Source organism: Oncorhynchus mykiss, chromosome 1 (assembly GCF_013265735.2).
Source record: "Oncorhynchus mykiss isolate Arlee chromosome 1, USDA_OmykA_1.1, whole genome shotgun sequence".
NCBI classification, from domain to species: domain Eukaryota; kingdom Metazoa; phylum Chordata; class Actinopteri; order Salmoniformes; family Salmonidae; genus Oncorhynchus; species Oncorhynchus mykiss.
Genome location: NC_048565.1, coordinates 4034135 through 4053661, shown reverse-complemented (window position 1 = coordinate 4053661; position 19527 = coordinate 4034135). Strand labels below are relative to the sequence as shown.

The 19527-nt window shown below is 47.0% G+C and overlaps 2 protein-coding genes across 5 annotated transcripts in view; both read left to right on the top strand.

Moving 5' to 3' along the window:
- LOC110524598 (solute carrier organic anion transporter family member 2A1) overlaps window positions 1-13202 on the top strand; it is an 81074-nt gene extending 67872 nt beyond the window's left edge. Inside the window, exons 9-14 of one of the 3 annotated variants that reach the window (XM_036982329.1) lie at window positions 3215-3410; window positions 5076-5223; window positions 8206-8381; window positions 10761-10825; window positions 12617-12737; window positions 13025-13202. In XM_036982329.1, the coding sequence (XP_036838224.1) occupies window positions 3215-3410; window positions 5076-5223; window positions 8206-8381; window positions 10761-10825; window positions 12617-12737; window positions 13025-13145 (827 nt within the window). In that variant the 3' untranslated portion in view covers window positions 13146-13202. Of the gene's footprint in view, window positions 1-3214; window positions 3411-5075; window positions 5224-8205; window positions 8382-10760; window positions 10826-11922; window positions 11994-12094; window positions 12596-12616; window positions 12738-13024 lie in introns of those variants that run through there. The other 2 variants (XM_036982410.1, XM_036982495.1) reach the window with 2 other exon arrangements.
- Window positions 13203-15701: 2499 nt separating this feature from the next.
- Window positions 15702-19527, top strand: part of LOC110524898 (ras-related protein Rab-6B) — a 163123-nt gene continuing 159297 nt past the window's right edge. The window contains exon 1 of one of the 2 annotated variants that reach the window (XM_036982647.1): window positions 15702-15920. In XM_036982647.1, coding sequence (XP_036838542.1) covers window positions 15851-15920 — 70 coding nt within the window. In that variant the 5' untranslated portion in view covers window positions 15702-15850. The remainder of the gene's footprint in view (window positions 15921-19527) is intronic. The other variant, XM_036982599.1, reaches the window with a different exon arrangement.

The following is a 19527-nucleotide window of genomic DNA, read 5'->3' as shown; positions in this document are numbered from 1 at the left end:
AAACCCAGTCTAAAACCCCAAACAGCAAGCAATGCAGGTGTAGAAGTACGGTGGCTAGGAAAAACTCCATAGAAAGGCAGGAACCTAGGAAGAAACCTAGAGAGGAACCAGGCTATGAGGGGTGGCCAGTCCTCTTCTGGCTGTGCCGGGTGGAGATTATAACAGAACATGGCCAAGATGTTCAAATGTTCATAGGTGACCAGCATGGTCAAATAATAATAATCACAGTGGATGTCGAGGGCGCAACAGGTCAGCACCTCAGGAGTAAATGTCAGTTGGCTTTTCATAGCCGATCATTCAGAGTATCTCTACTGCTCCTGCTGTCTCTAGAGAGTTGAAAACAGCAGGTCTGGGACAGGTAGCATGTCCGGTGAACAGGTCAAGATTCCATAGCTGCAGGCAGAACAGTTGAAACTGGAGCAGCAGCACGGCCAGGTGGACTGGGGACAGCAAGGAGTCATCATGCCAGGTAGTCCTGAGGCATGGTCCTAGGGCTCAGGTCCTCAGAGAGAGTTACAGTAGTTAGTTAGTTAGCATACTTAAATTCACACAGGACACCGGATAAGACAGGAGAAATACTCCAGATATAACAAACTGACCCTAGCCCCCCGCCACATAAACTACTGCAGCATAAATACTGGAGGCTGAGACAGGAGGGGTCGGGAGACACTGTGGTCCCGTACGACGATACCCCCGGACTGGGGGGGGGCGCCAACCCAACCCAGACAGGAAGACCACGTCAGTGACTCAACCCACTCAAGTGACGCACCCCTCCCAGGGACGGCATGGAAGAGCACCAGTAAGCCAGTGACTCAGCCCCTGTAACAGGGTTAGAGTCTTCAGTAAAGACTTAAAGGTCTAGACCACGTCTACGTCTCTCACATGGATAGGCAGACCATTCCATAAAAATGGAGCTCTATAGGAGAAATCCCTGCCTCCAGCTGTTTGCTTTGAAATTCTAGGGACAGCGTCTTGTGACCGTAGCTTATGTGTAGGTATGTATGGCAGGATCAAATCGGGAAAGATAGGTAGGAGCAAGCCCATGTAATGCTTTGTAGGTTAACAGTAAAACCTTGAAATCAGCCCTGGCCTTAACAGGAAGCCAGTGTAGGGAGGCTAGCACTGGAGTAATATGATCCCATTTTTTTGGTTCTAGTCAGGATTTTGGCAGCCGTGTTTAGCACTAACTGAAGTTTTTTTAGTGCTTTATCCGGGTAGCCGGAAAGTAGAGCATTGCAGTAGTCTAACCTAGAAGTGACAAAAGCATGGATTAATTTTTCTGCATAATTTTTGGACAGAAGGTTTCTGATTTTTGCAGTGTTACGTAGATGGAAAAAAGCTGTCCTTGAAACTGTCTTGATATGTTCGTCAAGAGAGAGATCAGGGTCCAGAGTAACGCCGAGGTTCTTCACAGTTTTATTTGAGACGACTGTACAACCATCAAGATTAATTGTCAGATTCAACAGAAGATCTCTTTGTTCCTTGGGACCTAGAACAAGCATCTCTGTTTTGTCCGAGTTTAAAAGTAGAACATTTGCAGCCATCCACTTCCTTATGTCTGAAACACAGGCCAGCGAGGGCAATTTTGGGGCTTCACCATGTTTCATCGAAATTTACAGCTGTGTGTCATCCGCATAGCAGTGAAAGTTAAGATTATGTTTCCGAATGACATTGCCAAGAGGTAAAATATATATTGAAATCAATAGTGGTCCTAAAACAGAACCTTGAGGAACACCAAAATTGACAGTTGATTTGTCAGAGGACAAACTGATATCTTCCCGACAGATAAGATCTAAACCAGGCCAGAACTTGTCCTTGTAGATCAATTTGAGTTTTCAATCTCTCCAAAAGAATGTGATGATCAATGGAATCCAAAGCAGCACTAAGGTCTAGGAGCGCGAGGACAGCTGCAGAGCCTCGGTCTGACGCCATTAAAAGGTCATTTACCACCTTCACAAGTGCCGTCTCAGTGCTATGATGGGGTCTAAAACCAGACTGAAGCATTTCGTATACATTGTTTGTTTGTTTGTATCTATTTATTATCTATCTATTCTACTGTCTTATTATCTATTCTACTGTCTTATTATCTATTCTACTGTCTTATTATCTATTCTACTGTCTTATTATCTATTCTACTGTCTTATCTATTCTACTGTCTTATTATCTATTCTACTGTCTTATTATCTATTCTACTGTCTTATTATCTATTCTACTGTCTTATTATCTATTCTACTGTCTTGTTATCTATTCTACTGGCATATTGTTTATTCTACTGTCTTATTATCTATTCTACTGTCTTATTATCTATTATTGTTACGGTGAGTGAATGAGGACCCAAAAGCGAACTAACTTAAACAGAGCTTCTTTAATAACCAAACATAGGTAGGCTCAGATAGACCGGCAGATTCCGACAGGACAGGACAAGGTTACAGCAAACATGACGATAGTCTGGCTCAGGCATGAAACACAACAAACAAGAATCCAACAAGGACAGGAACAAAAACAGAGAGAGATAAAGGGGACTAATCAGAGGGAAAAGGGGAACAGGTGGGAGAAGGGGTGACGAGGTAGTCAAGAGGAGACAAGGAACAGCTGGGGGAAAGCGGGGGAGAAAAGGTAACCTAATACGACCAGCAGAGGGAGACAGGGTGAAAGGAAAGGACAGAAAGACACAACATGACAATACATGACAATTATACTGTCTTATTATCTATTCTACTGTCTTATTATCTATTCTACTGTCTTATTATCTATTCTACTGGCCTATTGTTTATTCTACTGGCATTATTCATTCAACTGTCATATTATCTATTCTGTCTAATCTAGTCTACTGGCGTCTTATCTATTCTGGCATATTTTTTATTCTACTCGCATTATCTATTTTGCTGTATGTGTATTTGTTGAGGGAGCAGCAGCACTTGCATTTCCAAGAAACATTTCCACTCTGGGACAATAATCTTATCCTTATCTTATTTTATCTTAGCTCTGGTTATTTTATCTTAGCTCTGGTTATTTATCTTAGCGCCGGTTATTTTATCTTAGCGCCGGGTATTTTATCTTAGCGCCGGGTATTTTATCTTAGCGCCAGTTATTTTATCTTAGCGCCGGGTATTTTATCTTAGCGCCGGTTATTTTATCTTAGCGCCGGTTATTTTATCTTAGCGCCGGTTATTTTATCCTAGTTTTTCTAATCACTCTGTCGCGTCGTCCTCAGGTGCGGTGAACCTTCCTTCGGTTGCCGTGGGGATGCTGGTGGGTGGGGTCATCATGAAGAGGATGGGTCTCTCTCTTAAGGCCATCCCTCGTTTCTCTGTCGCCATGCTGTCCATCTCTGTCCTCCTCCTCATCCCCCTCTTCTTCATGGGATGTCCCACACAGAGGGTGGAAGAGGTCAACTATGGATTCCAAGGGTGAGTCAGTGCTGGGGGTGTAATCTGAATATTTACAAAACAGTTAGATCTTCAGAGAGCCATGTCCTGGTTGATTGGGGTTGGTGTGCTGAGGGCTTCTGGGTATGATGTTGATGTGTCTGTAGTATGTAGTTTGTCAGCTAACCGTATCTGGGGATGTTGTGTTGCTGTCTGTAGTTTGTCAGCTGACTGTATCTGGGGATGTTGTGTTGCTGTCTGTAGTTTGTCAGCTAATCGTATCTGGGGATGTTGTGTTGCTGTCTGTAGTTTGTCAGCTGACTGTATCTGGGGATGTTGTGTTGCTGTCTGTAGTTTGTTAGCTAATCGTATCTGGGGATGTTGTGTTACTGTCTGTAGTTTGTTAGCTAATCGTATCTGGGGATGTTGTGCTGCTGTCTGTAGTTTGTCGGCTGATGACACGGGAGTTATTGGGACTGGAGTTTAGGTTCCTCAGACAGTCTTGCCCATGTCAAAACGCCATGGAGTTATCACCTATCACTACAGACGCAAAATAGAGATGTACAGTCTGCAGCGTTTTAATTGGTTGGATAAATAAATTGCCCGGTCAAACACATGCACACGTTGATCCGTTACATAACGATGAGGTCATAATAGGGAGAATAACAAACAGTACCTTTTTCAGACAATACCAACAGACTGAGAAATAGACAAGCAACTTCATGGGACAAGACTAGCGTTTTGTGAAGATTAAGACGAAGCTATTGTTTGGCGCTGTGCCACTGGTGAACCCAAAACAACTAGAATGTTGTTACTACAGTACAATAGCAAACAGAGGCTAATGAACAACATGCAACATAAGCAGGAACCCTGGTTCATCCCATAACCCCATATCTCTGTTGTCTTCTGTTATGTGGTTTTTGGCACTGAGCTCTACTGATGAACTTACCTCCACCCAAACATCTATAGTGATCCCAAAACCTTGAAGTAAACATGAATGCACTTTTCACACCGCTGAGCAGAGCAGAGCCTAGCTGAGCGGAGTTGACCTGAACTGAGACTAGCAGAGCGGAGTTGTACTGACCTGAGCCTAGCAGAGCGGAGTTGTACTGACCTGAGCCTAGCAGAGCGGAGTTGTACTGACCTGAGCCCAGCAGAGCGGAGTTGTACTCAGCCTAGCAGAGCAGAGTTGTACTGACCTGAGCCTAGCAGAGCGGAGTTGACCTGAGCTGAGCCTAGCAGAGCGGAGTTGACCTGAGCTGAGCCTAGCAGAGCGGAGTTGTACTGAGCCTAGCAGAGCAGAGTTGTACTGACCTGAGCCTAGCAGAGCGGAGTTGTACTGAGCCTAGCAGAGCAGAGTTGTACTGACCTGAGCCTAGCAGAGCAGAGTTGTACTGAGCCTAGCAGAGCAGAGTTGTACTGACCTGAGCCTAGCAGAGCGGAGTTGTACTGAGCCTAGCAGAGCGGAGTTGTACTGACCTGAGCCTAGCAGAGCGGAGTTGTACTGACCTGAGCAGAGCGGAGTTGTACTGAGCTTGTTATGATTTCACCATAGCTGCTAAACCCTGCTAGAAAGGGCAGTGTGAAAAGACAATGTCCGAGCACAATACATTTCGTGCAAAATAGTGTAACATTTTTTTTACGTGTCTATTGTTATACCAACATCCTTCTTTAAACATCTCTAATCATCTTCTCTCTTCTCATCAGGTCTCTGGCCAATTGTTATTCCAACTGCTCCTGCCCCGCTAACGCCTTCAACCCAGTGTGTGGATCTGACAACACTGAGTACCTGTCTCCCTGCCATGCAGGTTGCAAAGACTACACCAAAGACCCCAACAACAAATTCAGAGTTCTGGTGCGTTCTGGGTAGTCAGTGAAGTTAGGAATACGGTAGAGAATGGTATAATTGAACAAAGTGTAAAACCACATCTGTTATAGGTCAGTAGGGCAGCCAGTCAGACCTAGTACTGCAGCCTGAACCTACAATTGCACAACATGGATGGTTCACAGTCAATGGGCCAGTCCTATCCATCTCTAATTTTTTATTTTATTTTTACCTTTATTTAACTAGGCAAGTCAGTTAAGAACAAATTCTTATTTACAATGACGGCCTACAGGGGAACAGTAGGTTAACTGCCTTGTTCCGGGGCAGAACGACAGAGTTGTACCTTGTCAGCTCGGGGATTCGATCTAGCAACCTTTCGGTCTCTAGTCCAACGCTTAAACCACTAGCCTAATCAGAGGGTAATCAGCCCTGGGACACAGGGGAAGTGTTTTAAGTGTTTCAAAACCATGTCAGCCACTAAGCCATCCATTACCAGGATGACTGTTTAGCGGGCTAATAGAGTTGAGGTCATATTGACGTAGTGTATATGGTAACCCCCCCCCCATGCATGGTGAATATACTGAGTTGAGCCGAGCGGAGTTGAGCTGAGCCTAGCAGAGCAGAGCGGAGTTGTACTGAGCCTAGCAGAGCGGAGTTGAACTGAGCTGAGCCTAGCAGAGCGGAGTTGAACTGAGCTGAGCCTAGCAGAGCGGAGTTGACCTGAACTGAGCCTAGCAGAGCAGAGCGGAGTTGTACTGAGCCTAGCAGAGCGGAGTTGAACTGAGCTGAGCCTAGCAGAGCGGAGTTGACCTGAACTGAGCCTAGCAGAGCAGAGTTGAACTGAGCTGAGCATAGCAGAGCGGAGTTGACCTGAACTGAGCCTAGCAGAGCGGAGTTGTACTGACCTGAGCCTAGCAGAGCGGGGTTGTACTGAGCCTAGCAGAGCGGAGTTGAACTGAGCTGAGCCTAGCAGAGCGGACCTGAACTGAGCCTAGCAGAGCAGAGTTGAACTGAGCTGAGCCTAGCAGAGCGGAGTTGACCTGAACTGAGCCTAGCAGAGCGGAGTTGTACTGAGCTGAGCCTAGCAGAGCGGAGTTGTACTGAGCTGAGCCTAGCAGAGCAGAGTTGTACTGAGCTGAGCCCAGCAGAGCGGAGTTGTACTGAGCTGAGCCTAGCAGAGCGGAGTTGTACTGAGCCTAGCAGAGCAGAGTTGTACTGAGCTGAGCCCAGCAGAGCTAGCTCATGTTGTAAATACTAATTGAGGAAAGTATACAGTATGTTCAAGTCAATATAGGATATCAATCATTCACCATTTTGTCTTTGTCTTAACAAACAAAAACAAGGATCTCTCCATTTTCTTTTATAATGTATTGGATATACAGTGCCTTGCGAAAGTATTCGGCCCCCTTGAACTTTGCGACCTTTTGCCACATTTCAGGCTTCAAACATAAAGATATAAAACTGTATTTTTTTGTGAAGAATCAACAACAAGTGGGACACAATCATGAAGTGGAACGACATTTATTGGATATTTCAAACTTTTTTAACAAATCAAAAACTGAAAAATTGGGCGTGCAAAATTATTCAGCCCCCTTAAGTTAATACTTTGTAGCGCCACCTTTTGCTGCGATTACAGCTGTAAGTCGCTTGGGGTATGTCTCTATCAGTTTTGCACATCGAGAGACTGACATTTTTTCCCATTCCTCCTTGCAAAACAGCTCGAGCTCAGTGAGGTTGGATGGAGAGCATTTGTGAACAGCAGTTTTCAGTTCTTTCCACAGATTCTCGATTGGATTCAGGTCTGGACTTTGACTTGGCCATTCTAACACCTGGATATGTTTATTTTTGAACCATTCCATTGTAGATTTTGCTTTATGTTTTGGATCATTGTCTTGTTGGAAGACAAATCTCCGTCCCAGTCTCAGGTCTTTTGCAGACTCCATCAGGTTTTCCTCCAGAATGGTCCTGTATTTGGCTCCATCCATCTTCCCATCAATTTTAACCATCTTCCCTGTCCCCGCTGAAGAAAAGCAGGCCCAAACCATGATGCTGCCACCACCATGTTTGACAGTGGGGATGGTGGGTTCAGCTGTGTTGCTTTTACGCCAAACATACCGTTTTGCATTGTTGCCAAAAAGTTCAATTTTGGTTTCATCTGACCAGAGCACCTTCTTCCACATGTTTGGTGTGTCTCCCAGGTGGCTTGTGGCAAACTTTAAACGACACTTTTTATGGATATCTTTAAGAAATGGCTTTCTTCTTGCCACTCTTCCATAAAGGCCAGATTTGTGCAATATACGACTGATTGTTGTCCTGCAGTTCATCCAGAGTGATCATGGGCCTCTTGGCTGCATCTCTGATCAGTCTTCTCCTTGTATGAGCTGAAAGTTTAGAGGGACGGCCAGGTCTTGGTAGATTTGCAGTGGTCTGATACTCCTTCCATTTCAATATTATCGCTTGCACAGTGCTCCTTGGGATGTTTAAAGCTTGGGAAATCTTTTTGTATCCAAATCCGGCTTTAAACTTCTTCACAACAGTATCTCGGACCTGCCTGGTGTGTTCCTTGTTCTTCATGATGCTCTCTGCGCTTTTAACGGACCTCTGAGACTATCACAGTGCAGGTGCATTTATACGGAGACTTGATTACACACAGGTGGATTGTATTTATCATCATTAGTCATTTAGGTCAACATTGGATCATTCAGAGATCCTCACTGAACTTCTGGAGAGAGTTTGCTGCACTGAAAGTAAAGGGGCTGAATAATTTTGCACGCCCAATTTTTCAGTTTTTGATTTGTTAAAAAAGTTTGAAATATCCAATAAATGTCGTTCCACTTCATGATTGTGTCCCACTTGTTGTTGATTCTTCACAAAAAAATACAGTTTTATATCTTTATGTTTGAAGCCTGAAATGTGGCAAAAGGTCGCAAAGTTCAAGGGGCCGAATACTTTCGCAAGGCACTGTATCTTTTATATAATGAAACCGGTGTCTTCTTCGTTCTCCTGCTTTAGGAGTACACAGACTGTATCTGTACAGCTCACAGCCAGGGTAGTGGTGGGGGTACTGCCCGCCCCGGCCCCTGCCCCAACCAATGTCCTCACTTCCTGCTTCCTGTCATGTTCCTCATCTCTCTGGCCGCGATGATCGCCTCTCTAACACACAATCCCATCTATATGATGGTCCTCAGGTAATGTCTCTAACACACAGCCCATTCTAAATGATGGACCTAGGATAAATAACATATACAAGTGTGTTTGGAAAGTTTTCCGACCCCTTGACTTTTTCCACATTTTGTAACATTACAGCCTTATTCTAGAATGTATTAAATGTTTTAAAAAGTATCATCAATCTACACACAATACAATATAATGACAAAGCGAAAACAGGTTTTTAGAATTTTTGCACATTTAATAAAAATAAATTTAAAAAATGAAAAACCTTATTTACATCAGTATTCAGACATGTGTGTGTGTGGTGACCAGTGTGTTTCTAAATAAGTAATTACAGAGGTAAAATATAGTGGCCTTTTTAAACATGCTGCAAGGTGGCTGGAGCGGTGCGACTCAGTCAGAACTCCTTCGTGTCTTTGTCAAACAGGTGGAGTCGCTGCTCGGCAGTGAGCCCTTCCTTAAGACTCTGGGGGGGAGAGAGACTGTTAAAGACCGTGGTCAGGTTTAACTGAGACTTTCAGGTAGACAGGACTGAATCATTGACGAGGAAGCAGATTGATGCAAACAGAGAGGTGCACTCATTTCTGTCACTGGTAAAACTAATATTTCTCTCTAGTCCCACTGGTACCAAAAACAAAAACTATGAGACTCAAAATTGAGCTCAGGTGCATCCTGTTTCCATTGATTCAACTTGAAGTATATACAACTTGATTGTAGTCCACCTGTGGTAAATTCAATTGATTGGACATGATTTGGAAAGGCACACACCTGTCTATATAAGGTCCCACAGTTGATAGTGCATGTCAGAGCAACAACCAAGCCATGAGGTTAAAGGAATTGTCCGTAGAGCTCCGAGACAGGATGGTGTCGAGGCACAGATCTGGGGAAGGGTACCAAAAAATGTCTGCAGCATTGAAGGTCCCCAAGAAGACAATGGCCTCGAGAAGGTTTGGAACCACCAAGACTATTCCTAGAGCTGGCCGTCCGGCCAAACTGAGCAATCGGGGGAGAAGGGCCTTGGTCAGGGAGGTGACCAAGAACCCGGGGGTAACTCTGACAGATTTCCAGAGTTTGTCTGTGGAGATGGGAGAACCTTCCAGAAGGACAACCATCTCTGCAGCACTCCACCAATCAGGCCTTTATGGTTGAGTGGTCAGATGGAAGCCACTCCTCAGTAAATGACAGCCCGCTTGGAGTTTGCCAAAAGGCACCTAAAGACTCTCAGACCATGAGGAACAAGTTTCTCTATTCTGATGAACCGAGCTTGAACACTTTGGCCTGAATGCCAAGAGTCACGTCTGGAGGAAACCTGGCACCATCCTTACGGTGAAGCATGGTGGTGGCAGCATCATGCTGTGGGGACGTTTTTCAGCCGCAGGGACTTCAGATCAAGGGAACGATGAACGGAGCAAAATACAGAGAGATCCTTGATGAAGTCCTGAGCTCTTTGGAGCAGGTTCTGAGACTGTGGCAATGGTCCACCTTCCAGCAAAACAATGACCCTAAGAACACAGCCAAGACAAAGCAGGAGTGACTTTGGGACAATTCGGGACAATTCAGGAGTGACTTCGGGACAATTCGGGACAAAGCAGGAGTGACTTCGGGACAATTCGGGACAATTCAGGAGTGACTTTGGGACAAGTGGCCCAGCCAGAGCCCGGACTTGAACCCAATCAAACATCTCTGGAGAGACCTGAAAATAACTGCTCTCTATACAACTTGACAGAGCTTAAGAGGATCTGCAGAAACCAATGGGAGAAACTCCGCAAATACAGGTGTGCCAAGCTTGTAGGGTCATACCCAAGAAGACTCGAGGCTGTAATTGCTGCCAAAAGGTGTTTCAACAAAGTACTGAATAAAGGGTCTGAATAAATATGATATTTCTGTTTTTTTTTTAAATATAAATTGGCAAAAATGTCTAAAACTTGTTTTTCCTTCCTTATGGAGTATTGTCATGTCATTATGGAGTATTGTGATGTCATTATGGGGTATTGTGATGTCATTATGGGGTATTGTGATGTCATTATGGGGTATTGTGATGTCATTATGGGGTATTGTGATGTCATTATGGAGTATTGTGATGTCATTATGGGGTATTGTGATGTCATTATGGGGTACTGTGATGTCATTATGGGGTATTGTGATGTCATTATGGGGTATTGTGATGTCATTATGGGGTATTGTGTGTAGATTGATGAGAAGAAAAAACAGTGTAATCCATTTTAAAATAAGGCTGTAACATAACAAAATGTGGAAAAAGTCAAGCAGTCTAAATATTTTCCAAATGCATTGTATATATTATAGTTTAATGTAATTTAAACAAGATATTGAACAGGACTATTCAGTACGACGTTATAAACCAACTTTTTGTGTTGTCTTCGCTTGAATTGTTTCAGAACTGTTCCCCATGAAGAGAAATCTTTTGCCATCGGAGTCCAGTTTCTGCTCATGAGAGTGCTTGGTAAGTTTCCTCTTAAGACGTATACTTCATAAAGACGGATGTTGTTGAAACAACACACAATGGAATATAATAATATGCATCAATTTAGTGTTAGAGTGCCCTCTAGTGGACGACAGCTGAACCATACCGAGATCCCCATATCTTCCTGCTGCTGCTGCAAAAAAAGTGTTTTGAATAAGAGTTGTGATTGATATCTGATCCTCTCCTTTCTCTACGAACAAGGTCAATGTTGACAATTTAAAAGTGTTATGGTTACCAGCCCTGTTCAGCTTGGCCATCCACACCTCTTGTATATAATATTATTATTTACACTGAACAAAAATATAAATTCAACTTGCAACAATTACAAAAGATTTTGACTGAGTTACAGTAAATATAAGAAAATCAGACAATTGAAATGAATTCATTAGGCCCTAATCTATGGATTTCACATGACTGGGAATACAGATATACATCTGTTGGTCACAGATTCCTTAGAAGAAGAAAGAAGAAGTAGGGTCATGGATCAGAAAAACCACAGTTTTCCTCATGCAGTGCAACATCTCCTTCACATAGAGTTGAATGTGTCCTGTGGAATGTTGTCCCACTCCTCTTCAATGGCTGTACGAAGCGCTGTCGTACATGCCCAGAGCATCCCAAACATGCTCAATGGGTGACTTGTCTGGTGAGTATGCAGGCCATGGAAGAACTGGGACATTTTCACCTTCCATGAATTGTGTACAGATCCTTGCGACATGGAGTCGTGCATTATCATGCTGAAACATGAGGTGATGGCGGTGGATGAATGGCACGACAATGGGCCTCAGGATCTCATCACGGTATCTCTGTGTATTCAAATTGCCATCGATAAATTGCAATTGGGTTTGTTGTTCGTAGCTTATCAAATCACATTGTTTTGGTCACATACACATATTTAGCAGATGTTATTGTGGGTGTAGTGAAATGCTTGTGTTCCAAGCTCCAACAGCCTGACCTATGCCTGCCCATACCATAACCCCACAGCCACCATGGGGCCCTCTGTTCACATCGTTGACATCAGTAAACTGCTCGGAAACATGACACCATACACGTGGTCTGTGGTTGCTTTTCTATTCTAGCCTGGTTACCAGCCCCAGCCCTGTTCAGCATGGCCATCCTCAGCTCCTGTATATAATGTTATGTATTGTGTGATCCTCCTCTATTCTAGCCTGGTTACCAGCCCTGTTCAGCATGACCATTGACAGCTCCTGTATATAATGTTATGTATTGTGTGATTCTCCTCTATTCTAGCCTGGTTACCAGCCCCAGCCCTGTTCGGCATGACCATCGACAGCTCCTGTATATAATGTTATGTATTGTGTGATTCTCCTCTATTCTAGCCTGGTTACCAGCCCTGTTCAGCATGGCCATCCTCAGCTCCTGTATATAATGTTATGTATTGTGTGATCCTCCTCTATTCTAGCCTGGTTACCAGCCCCAGCCCTGTTCGGCATGACCATCGACAGCTCCTGTATATAATGTTATGTATTGTGTGATTCTCCTCTATTCTAGCCTGGTTACCAGCCCTGTTCAGCATGGCCATCCTCAGCTCCTGTATATAATGTTATGTATTGTGTGATTCTCCTCTATTCTAGCCTGGTTACCAGCCCCAGCCCTGTTCGGCATGACCATCGACAGCTCCTGTATATAATGTTATGTATTGTGTGATCCTCCTCTATTCTAGCCTGGTTACCAGCCTCAGCCCTGTTCGGCATGACCATCCTCAGCTCCTGTATATAATGTTATGTATTGTGTGATCCTCCTCTATTCTAGCCTGGTTACCAGCCCCAGCCCTGTTCGGCATGACCATCGACAGCTCCTGTATTTGGTGGAAACATGCCTGTGGCAACCAGCTGGGCTGTGGTTACTATGACAATAACACCCTGAGGAACAGGTGAGGAAGAAGGTCTCGTACTACTATTGGTTATGGCCTCGTTTATACAAGCGATAATGATTGGTTGAATGTATTGGTTGACTGTATTGGTTGACTGTATTGATTGATTGTATGCCTCGTTCATACAAGTGATAATGATTGGTTGACTGTATTGGTTGACTGTATTGGTTGACTGTATTGATTGATTGTATGCCTCGTTCATACAAGTGATAATGATTGGTTGACTGTATTGGTTGACTGATTTGATTTGTTGGTTGATTCAGTGAATGATTGATGTATCTCTGCAGATACCTGGGTCTGCAGGTGGGCTTCAAGGTGATGGGGATCTTCCTGCTGGGGCTGGCTGGATGGAAGGTCCAGAGGACCAGGGAGTACAACCTGGAAAAACGGCCTGATGGACCACTGTGATCCTGGGATACGACTGCCCGCTGGGCTCCTTAACTCCTTCCTTCCTGCCCCCTCCCTCCCTCCCACACGATAGAGACTGGCCACTGAGGACCACTATACCCCTCCCTCCCACACGATAGAGACTGGCCACTGAGGACCACTATACCCCTCCCTCCCTCCCACACGATAGAGACTGGCCACTGAGGACCTCTTTACCCCTCCCTCCCACACGATAGAGACTGGCCACTGAGGACCTCTTTACCCCTCCCTCCCACACGATAGAGACTGGCCACTGAGGACCACTATACCCCTCCCTCCCACACGATAGAGACTGGCCACTGAGGACCACTATACCCCTCCCTCCCACACGATAGAGACTAGCCACTGAGGACCACTATACCCCTCCCTCCCACACGATAGAGACTGGCCACTGAGGACCACTATACCCCTCCCTCCCACACGATAGAGACTGGCCACTGAGGACCACTTACCCCTCCCTCCCACACGATAGAGACTGGCCACTGAGGACCACTATACCCCTCTCTCCCTCCCACACGATAGGGACTGGCCACTGAGGACCACTATACCCCTCCCTCCCACACGATAGAGACTGGTCACTGAGGACCACTATACCCCTCCCTCCCTCCCACACGATAGAGACTGGCCACTGAGGACCACTATACCCCTCCCTCCCGTCTCACACGATAGAGACTGGCCACTGAGGACCACTATACCCCTCCCTCCCACACGATAGAGACTGGCCACTGAGGACCACTATACCCCTCCCTCCCTCCCACACGATAGGGACTGGCCACTGAGGACCACTATACCCCTCCCTCCCACACGATAGAGACTGGTCACTGAGGACCACTATACCCCTCCCTCCCTCCCACACGATAGAGACTGGCCACTGAGGACCACTATACCCCTCCCTCCCACACGATAGAGACTAGCCACTGAGGACCACTATACCCCTCCCTCCCACACGATAGAGACTGGCCACTGAGGACCACTATACCCCTCCCTCCCACACGATAGAGACTGGCCACTGAGGACCACTTACCCCTCCCTCCCACACGATAGAGACTGGCCACTGAGGACCACTATACCCCTCTCTCCCTCCCACACGATAGGGACTGGCCACTGAGGACCACTATACCCCTCCCTCCCACACGATAGAGACTGGTCACTGAGGACCACTATACCCCTCCCTCCCTCCCACACGATAGAGACTGGCCACTGAGGACCACTATACCCCTCCCTCCCGTCTCACACGATAGAGACTGGCCACTGAGGACCACTATACCCCTCCCTCCCACACGATAGAGACTGGCCACTGAGGACCACTATACCCCTCCCTCCCACACGATAGAGACTGGTCACTGAGGACCAGTTTACCCCTCCCTCCCGTCTCACTGTGCTAATCCAATCCACCACTTTATTACAATCTAACCTGTCTCGCAGGAGAGACGAGACTCTGAGGTACACTGTGCCTTTCAACTGGTCTGCTAATGCAGGGTCTGAATACAACAGAGGGACTACCGTGATTCAACTCTGTGCAGCCAGCCCTATTCCTATATAAGCGTTTCTCATGACTCCTCCCAGTGGGCTTAGCTGGTTATCTAAAGTTGTTTTTTTTCTCGCTGAGGTCCGCCTGTGCTTTTCAGCGGAGAGTACTGTGCTGTATACTAGTGTATCAACTGTATACTAGTGTATCAACTGTATACTAGTATATCAACTGTATACTTGCTGTTTACCCAGGGATGTTTTCCATTCAGGTTTCAAGGTAACTTAATATCGACATTAATTATATATGTTCGTCACTTACACAGAGGCATTTATGCGAAATGCTTGTGCTTCTAGTTCCCGACCGCGCGGTAATAACCAACGAGTAATCCAACCTAACAATTTCACAACATATGATAAACGTATGACATCAGCTTTAATATACAGTAATATGCTATGCATCACATATCAATGACACTGTTTACGTAATTGATCTCTTGTTGAAATAGATTTTTAGCTTAGCAATATTATGCTACATTTAGATTATCTTCACCTATGTGCCTTATATGCAACACCAAATTAATGTGATTAATGTAAAATAATAAATTGTTTGTTTTATAGTGTACAATTGTTACTACATTGTGGTGGAAAAGTTAAGAGAGTGTGGGGAGAGAATGAGTCTCTCTGTCTCTGTCTGTCTCTCTCTCTCTCTGTCTCTGTCTCTGTCTCTCTCTCTCTGTCTCTCTCTCTCTCTGTCTCTGTCTCTGTCTCTCTCTCTCTGTCTCTCTCTCTCTCTGTCTCTCTCTCTCTCTCTGTGTGTGTACACATGAGCGTAAATAAAGTTAGTGAAAGGGTTAGAGACACAGTAGGCTTCAACGGAATAAATAATCGAAGATGTCGCGCACAATAGTAGACGAAAGGTTTTCCTCGCTTCGCATGACGTCATGCGTCAGAGCAGAGAGGGCAGGGCGGCAGACGGAGAGCGAGGGGGAGGAGAGGCCGCGCAGGCGCAGATCGGCATTAAAAAACTAACAGCAGCCTCCACAGTGCAGCAGCGCTCACTGAGGGAGAGGAAGAGAGAGCAGGTTGGAACGGATTAAAGGCGTCGCGTTTCAGTGTCACATCCAACATCATCAGCACCACAAAACCCGGACCTGCTGGGAAAGAGCATTTTAATTAACAGACCCGTTTTAGGAATTCACCCCCCCCCCTCCTTAAACATGTCTGTGGGTAGTGACTTTGGGAACCCTTTAAGAAAATTCAAACTGGTCTTTCTGGGAGAGCAAAGTGGTAAGTCATTCAGAAGCTTTGGGAGAAGTTGTGTTCTATTTGTATATGATGTGCCCTGCTGGGTGTTCTCAGGCTAAGTGAAGGTTTCCTGACTATATATATGTGTTTTACCTAATAGACTAATATGACGGAGAATTGACTATATTTTCTATAGGAAAATGACAAGCTTGTTTCGGTTTTTGATATATCGCTCACAAATAGTCCAGAGATCAGTTGATGTTGTTCATTGTAAGATGTTCATTATAAGATGTTCATTATAAGATGTTCATTATAAAATGTTTATGCATTTCATTGTTTGGGTTATTTATTGTTTTGATTGCACTTTATGCAAAGTAGGGGCGAAACACAGAGTTTTTGCAGTCCAGTTTGACAATAATTTACAATATTATTAAAACCTAATAATTGCTATGTATGCTACAGTTGTTATATACATTTGGTGGCGTTATTGTCTCAAGCGCTGTGCTTGGTTTAAAAGAGACAGATAAATGATTCTGTGTATTGCACGAGACACACCCAGTGTCTGTCGGGGAGAACTTGTGTATCTGCAGTCTCTTCCACTGTAGGCTATTTTTTCTCTCTCTCTCTGTCTCTCTCTCTCTCTCTCTTTCTCTCTCTTTCTCTCTCTCTGTCATCCTCTCTCATTCTCTCTCTCTCTCATTCTCTCTCTCATTCTCTCTATTTCTCTCTCTCTCTCTCATTCTCTCTCTCTGCAGATGAGGACTAAATAAAATGTAAAAAAATATGATCCCAATAAAGGTTATGTTGAATAGATAGACTGATTGATGTCTTGATCTATGATGACCAACTTGTCTCTAGCTTATCTTGGCTCAGTTTGTCCCTAACAGGCTCCTCTACTCCACCCTAGTTACATCTCATCAGTTAGGGAAATAGGTTTATTCATGGTTATGATGTCAGACCAGCTCTCTCTGAGTGTCAATGTAGCCCTACCTGCAACTTCAAAATCAGTGTCCCCCATAAGCTCAAGAGGAAATGGGGGGGGGGGCTGGGTTCATTTCCCGCCCCCTGACCTCAATCTAGCCGGCAGCAATCATCTCAAGTCATTCAGTTACTGTGAACACCCAAATGACACCAATTCAGTCATTGTCTGGCCACGGTGGGGGGGGGGGGGGGGGGGGGGGGGTCAGGGTCTGGCTACTGAGGGGGGGGGGGGGGGGGGGGGTCAGTCAGGGTCTGGCTACGAGGGGGGGGGGGGGGGTGGGTCAGTCAGTGTCTGGCTACTGGGGGATCTCAGTCAGTGTCTGGCTACTGGGTGGGGGTCAGTCAGTGTCTGGCTACTGGGGGGTCAGTCAGCGTCTGGCTACTGGGGGGGGGTCAGTCAACGTCTGACTACTGGGGGGGGGGGTCAGTCAGCGTATGGCTCCTGGTGGGGTCAGTCATTGTCCGGCTACTGGGAGGTCAGTCAGCATCTGGCTACTGGGGGGTCAGTCAACGTCTGGTTACTGGGAGGGGGGGGTCAGTCAACGTCTGGCAACTGGTCGGGGGTCAGTCAGTGTATGGCTCCTGGGGGGGTCAGTCAGCATCTGGCTACTGGGGGGTCAGTCAACGTCTGGTTACTGGGGGGGGGGGGGGGGGGGGTCAGTCAACATCTGGCTACTGGGGGGGTCAGTCAGTGTCTGGCTACTGAAGGTCAGTCAGCATCTGGCCAGTCTGTGTCTGGTTCCTGGGGGGTCAGTCATTGTCTGGCTACTGGGGGGTCAGTCAGTGTCTGAGTAGTGGGGGTCAGTCAGTGTTTGGCTACTTGGGGGGTCAGTCAGTGTCTGGCTACTGGGGGGGTCAGTCAGTGTCTGGCTACTTGGGGGGTCAGTCAACATCTGGCTACTGTGGGTCAGTCAACATCTGGCTACTTGGGGGGTCAGTAAGCATCTGGCTACTGGGGTGGTCAGTAAGCATCTGGCTACTGGGTGGTCAGTCAACGTCTGGTTACTGGGGGGGTCAGTCAACATCTGGCTACTGGGGGGGGTCAGTCAGCATCTGGCTACTGGGGGGTCAGTCAACGTCTGGTTACTGGGGGGGGGGGGGGGGTCAGTCAACATCTGGCTACTGGGGGGGTCAGTCAGTGTCTGGCTACTGAAGGTCAGTCAGCATCTGGCCAGTCTGTGTCTGGTTCCTGGGGGGTCAGTCATTGTCTGGCTACTGGGGGGTCAGTCATTGTCTGAGTAGTGGGGGTCAGTCAGTGTTTGGCTACTTGGGGGGTCAGTCAGTGTCTGGCTACTGGGGGGGTCAGTCAGTGTCTGGCTACTTGGGGTGTCAGTCAACATCTGGCTACTGTGGGTCAGTCAACATCTGGCTACTTGGGGGGTCAGTAAGCATCTGGCTACTGGGGTGGTCAGTAAGCATCTGGCTACTGGGTGGTCAGTCAACGTCTGGTTACTGGGGGGGTCAGTCAACATCTGGCTACTGGGGGGGGTCAGTCAACGTCTGGCTACTGGGGGGGTCAGTCAGTGTCTGGCTACTGAAGGTCAGTCAGCATCTGGCCAGTCTGTGTCTGGTTCCTGGGGGGTCAGTCATTGTCTGGCTACTGGGGGGTCAGTCAGTGTCTGAGTAGTGGGGGTCAGTCAGTGTTTGACTACTTGGGGGTCAGTCAGTGTCTGGCTACTGGGGGGGGGGTCAGTCAGTGTCTGGCTACTTGGGGGGTCAGTCAACATCTGGCTACTGTGGGTCAGTCAACATCTGGCTACTGGGGGTCGTCAGTCGCTGTCTGGCTACTGGGGGTCCAGTCAACATCTGGCTACTAAAGGTCAGTCAGCATCTGGCTCCTGGGGGGTCAGTCAGTGTATGGCTCCTGGGGGGTCAGTAAATGTCTGGCTACTGGGGGGGGGTCAGTCAGTGTCTGTACACACAGTGGGCTACTGGGGGGGGTCAGTCATTGTCTGGCCACAGGGGGGGTCAGTCAACATTTGGCTACTGGGGGTGGTCAGTCGCTGTCTGGCTACTGGGGTCCAGTCAACATCTGGCTACTAAAGGTCAGTCAGCATCTGGCTCCTGGGGGGTCAGTCAGTGTATGGCTCCTGGGGGGTCAGTAAATGTCTGGCTACTGGGGGGGGTCAGTCAGTGTCTGTACACACAGTGGGCTACTGGGGGGGTCAGTCATTGTCTGGCCACAGGGGGGGTCACAGGGGGGGGTCTGGCTACTGGGGGGGGGGGGGGGTCAGTCAGTGTCTGGCTACTGGGGGATCTCAGTCAGTGTCTGGCCACTGGGGGAGGATCAGTCAGTGTCTGGTTCCTGGGGGGTCAGTCATTGTCTGGCTACTGGGGGGTCAGTCAGTGTCTGGCTACTGGGGGATCTCAGTCAGTGTCTGGCCACTGGGGGAGGATCAGTCAGTGTCTGGCTACTGGGTGGGGGTCAGTTAGCATCTGGCTACTGGGGGGTCAGTCTGCGTCTGGCTACTGGGGGGGGGTCAGTCAGTGTATGGCTCCTGGGGGGTCAGTAATTGTCTGGCTACTGGGGGGGGGGGGTCAATCAGTGTCTGTACACACAGTGGGCTACTGGGGGGGTCAGTCATTGTCTGGCCACAGGGGGGGGTCAGTCAGGGTCTTGCTACTGGGGGGGGGGGGGGGTCAGTCAGTGTCTGGCTACTGGGGGATC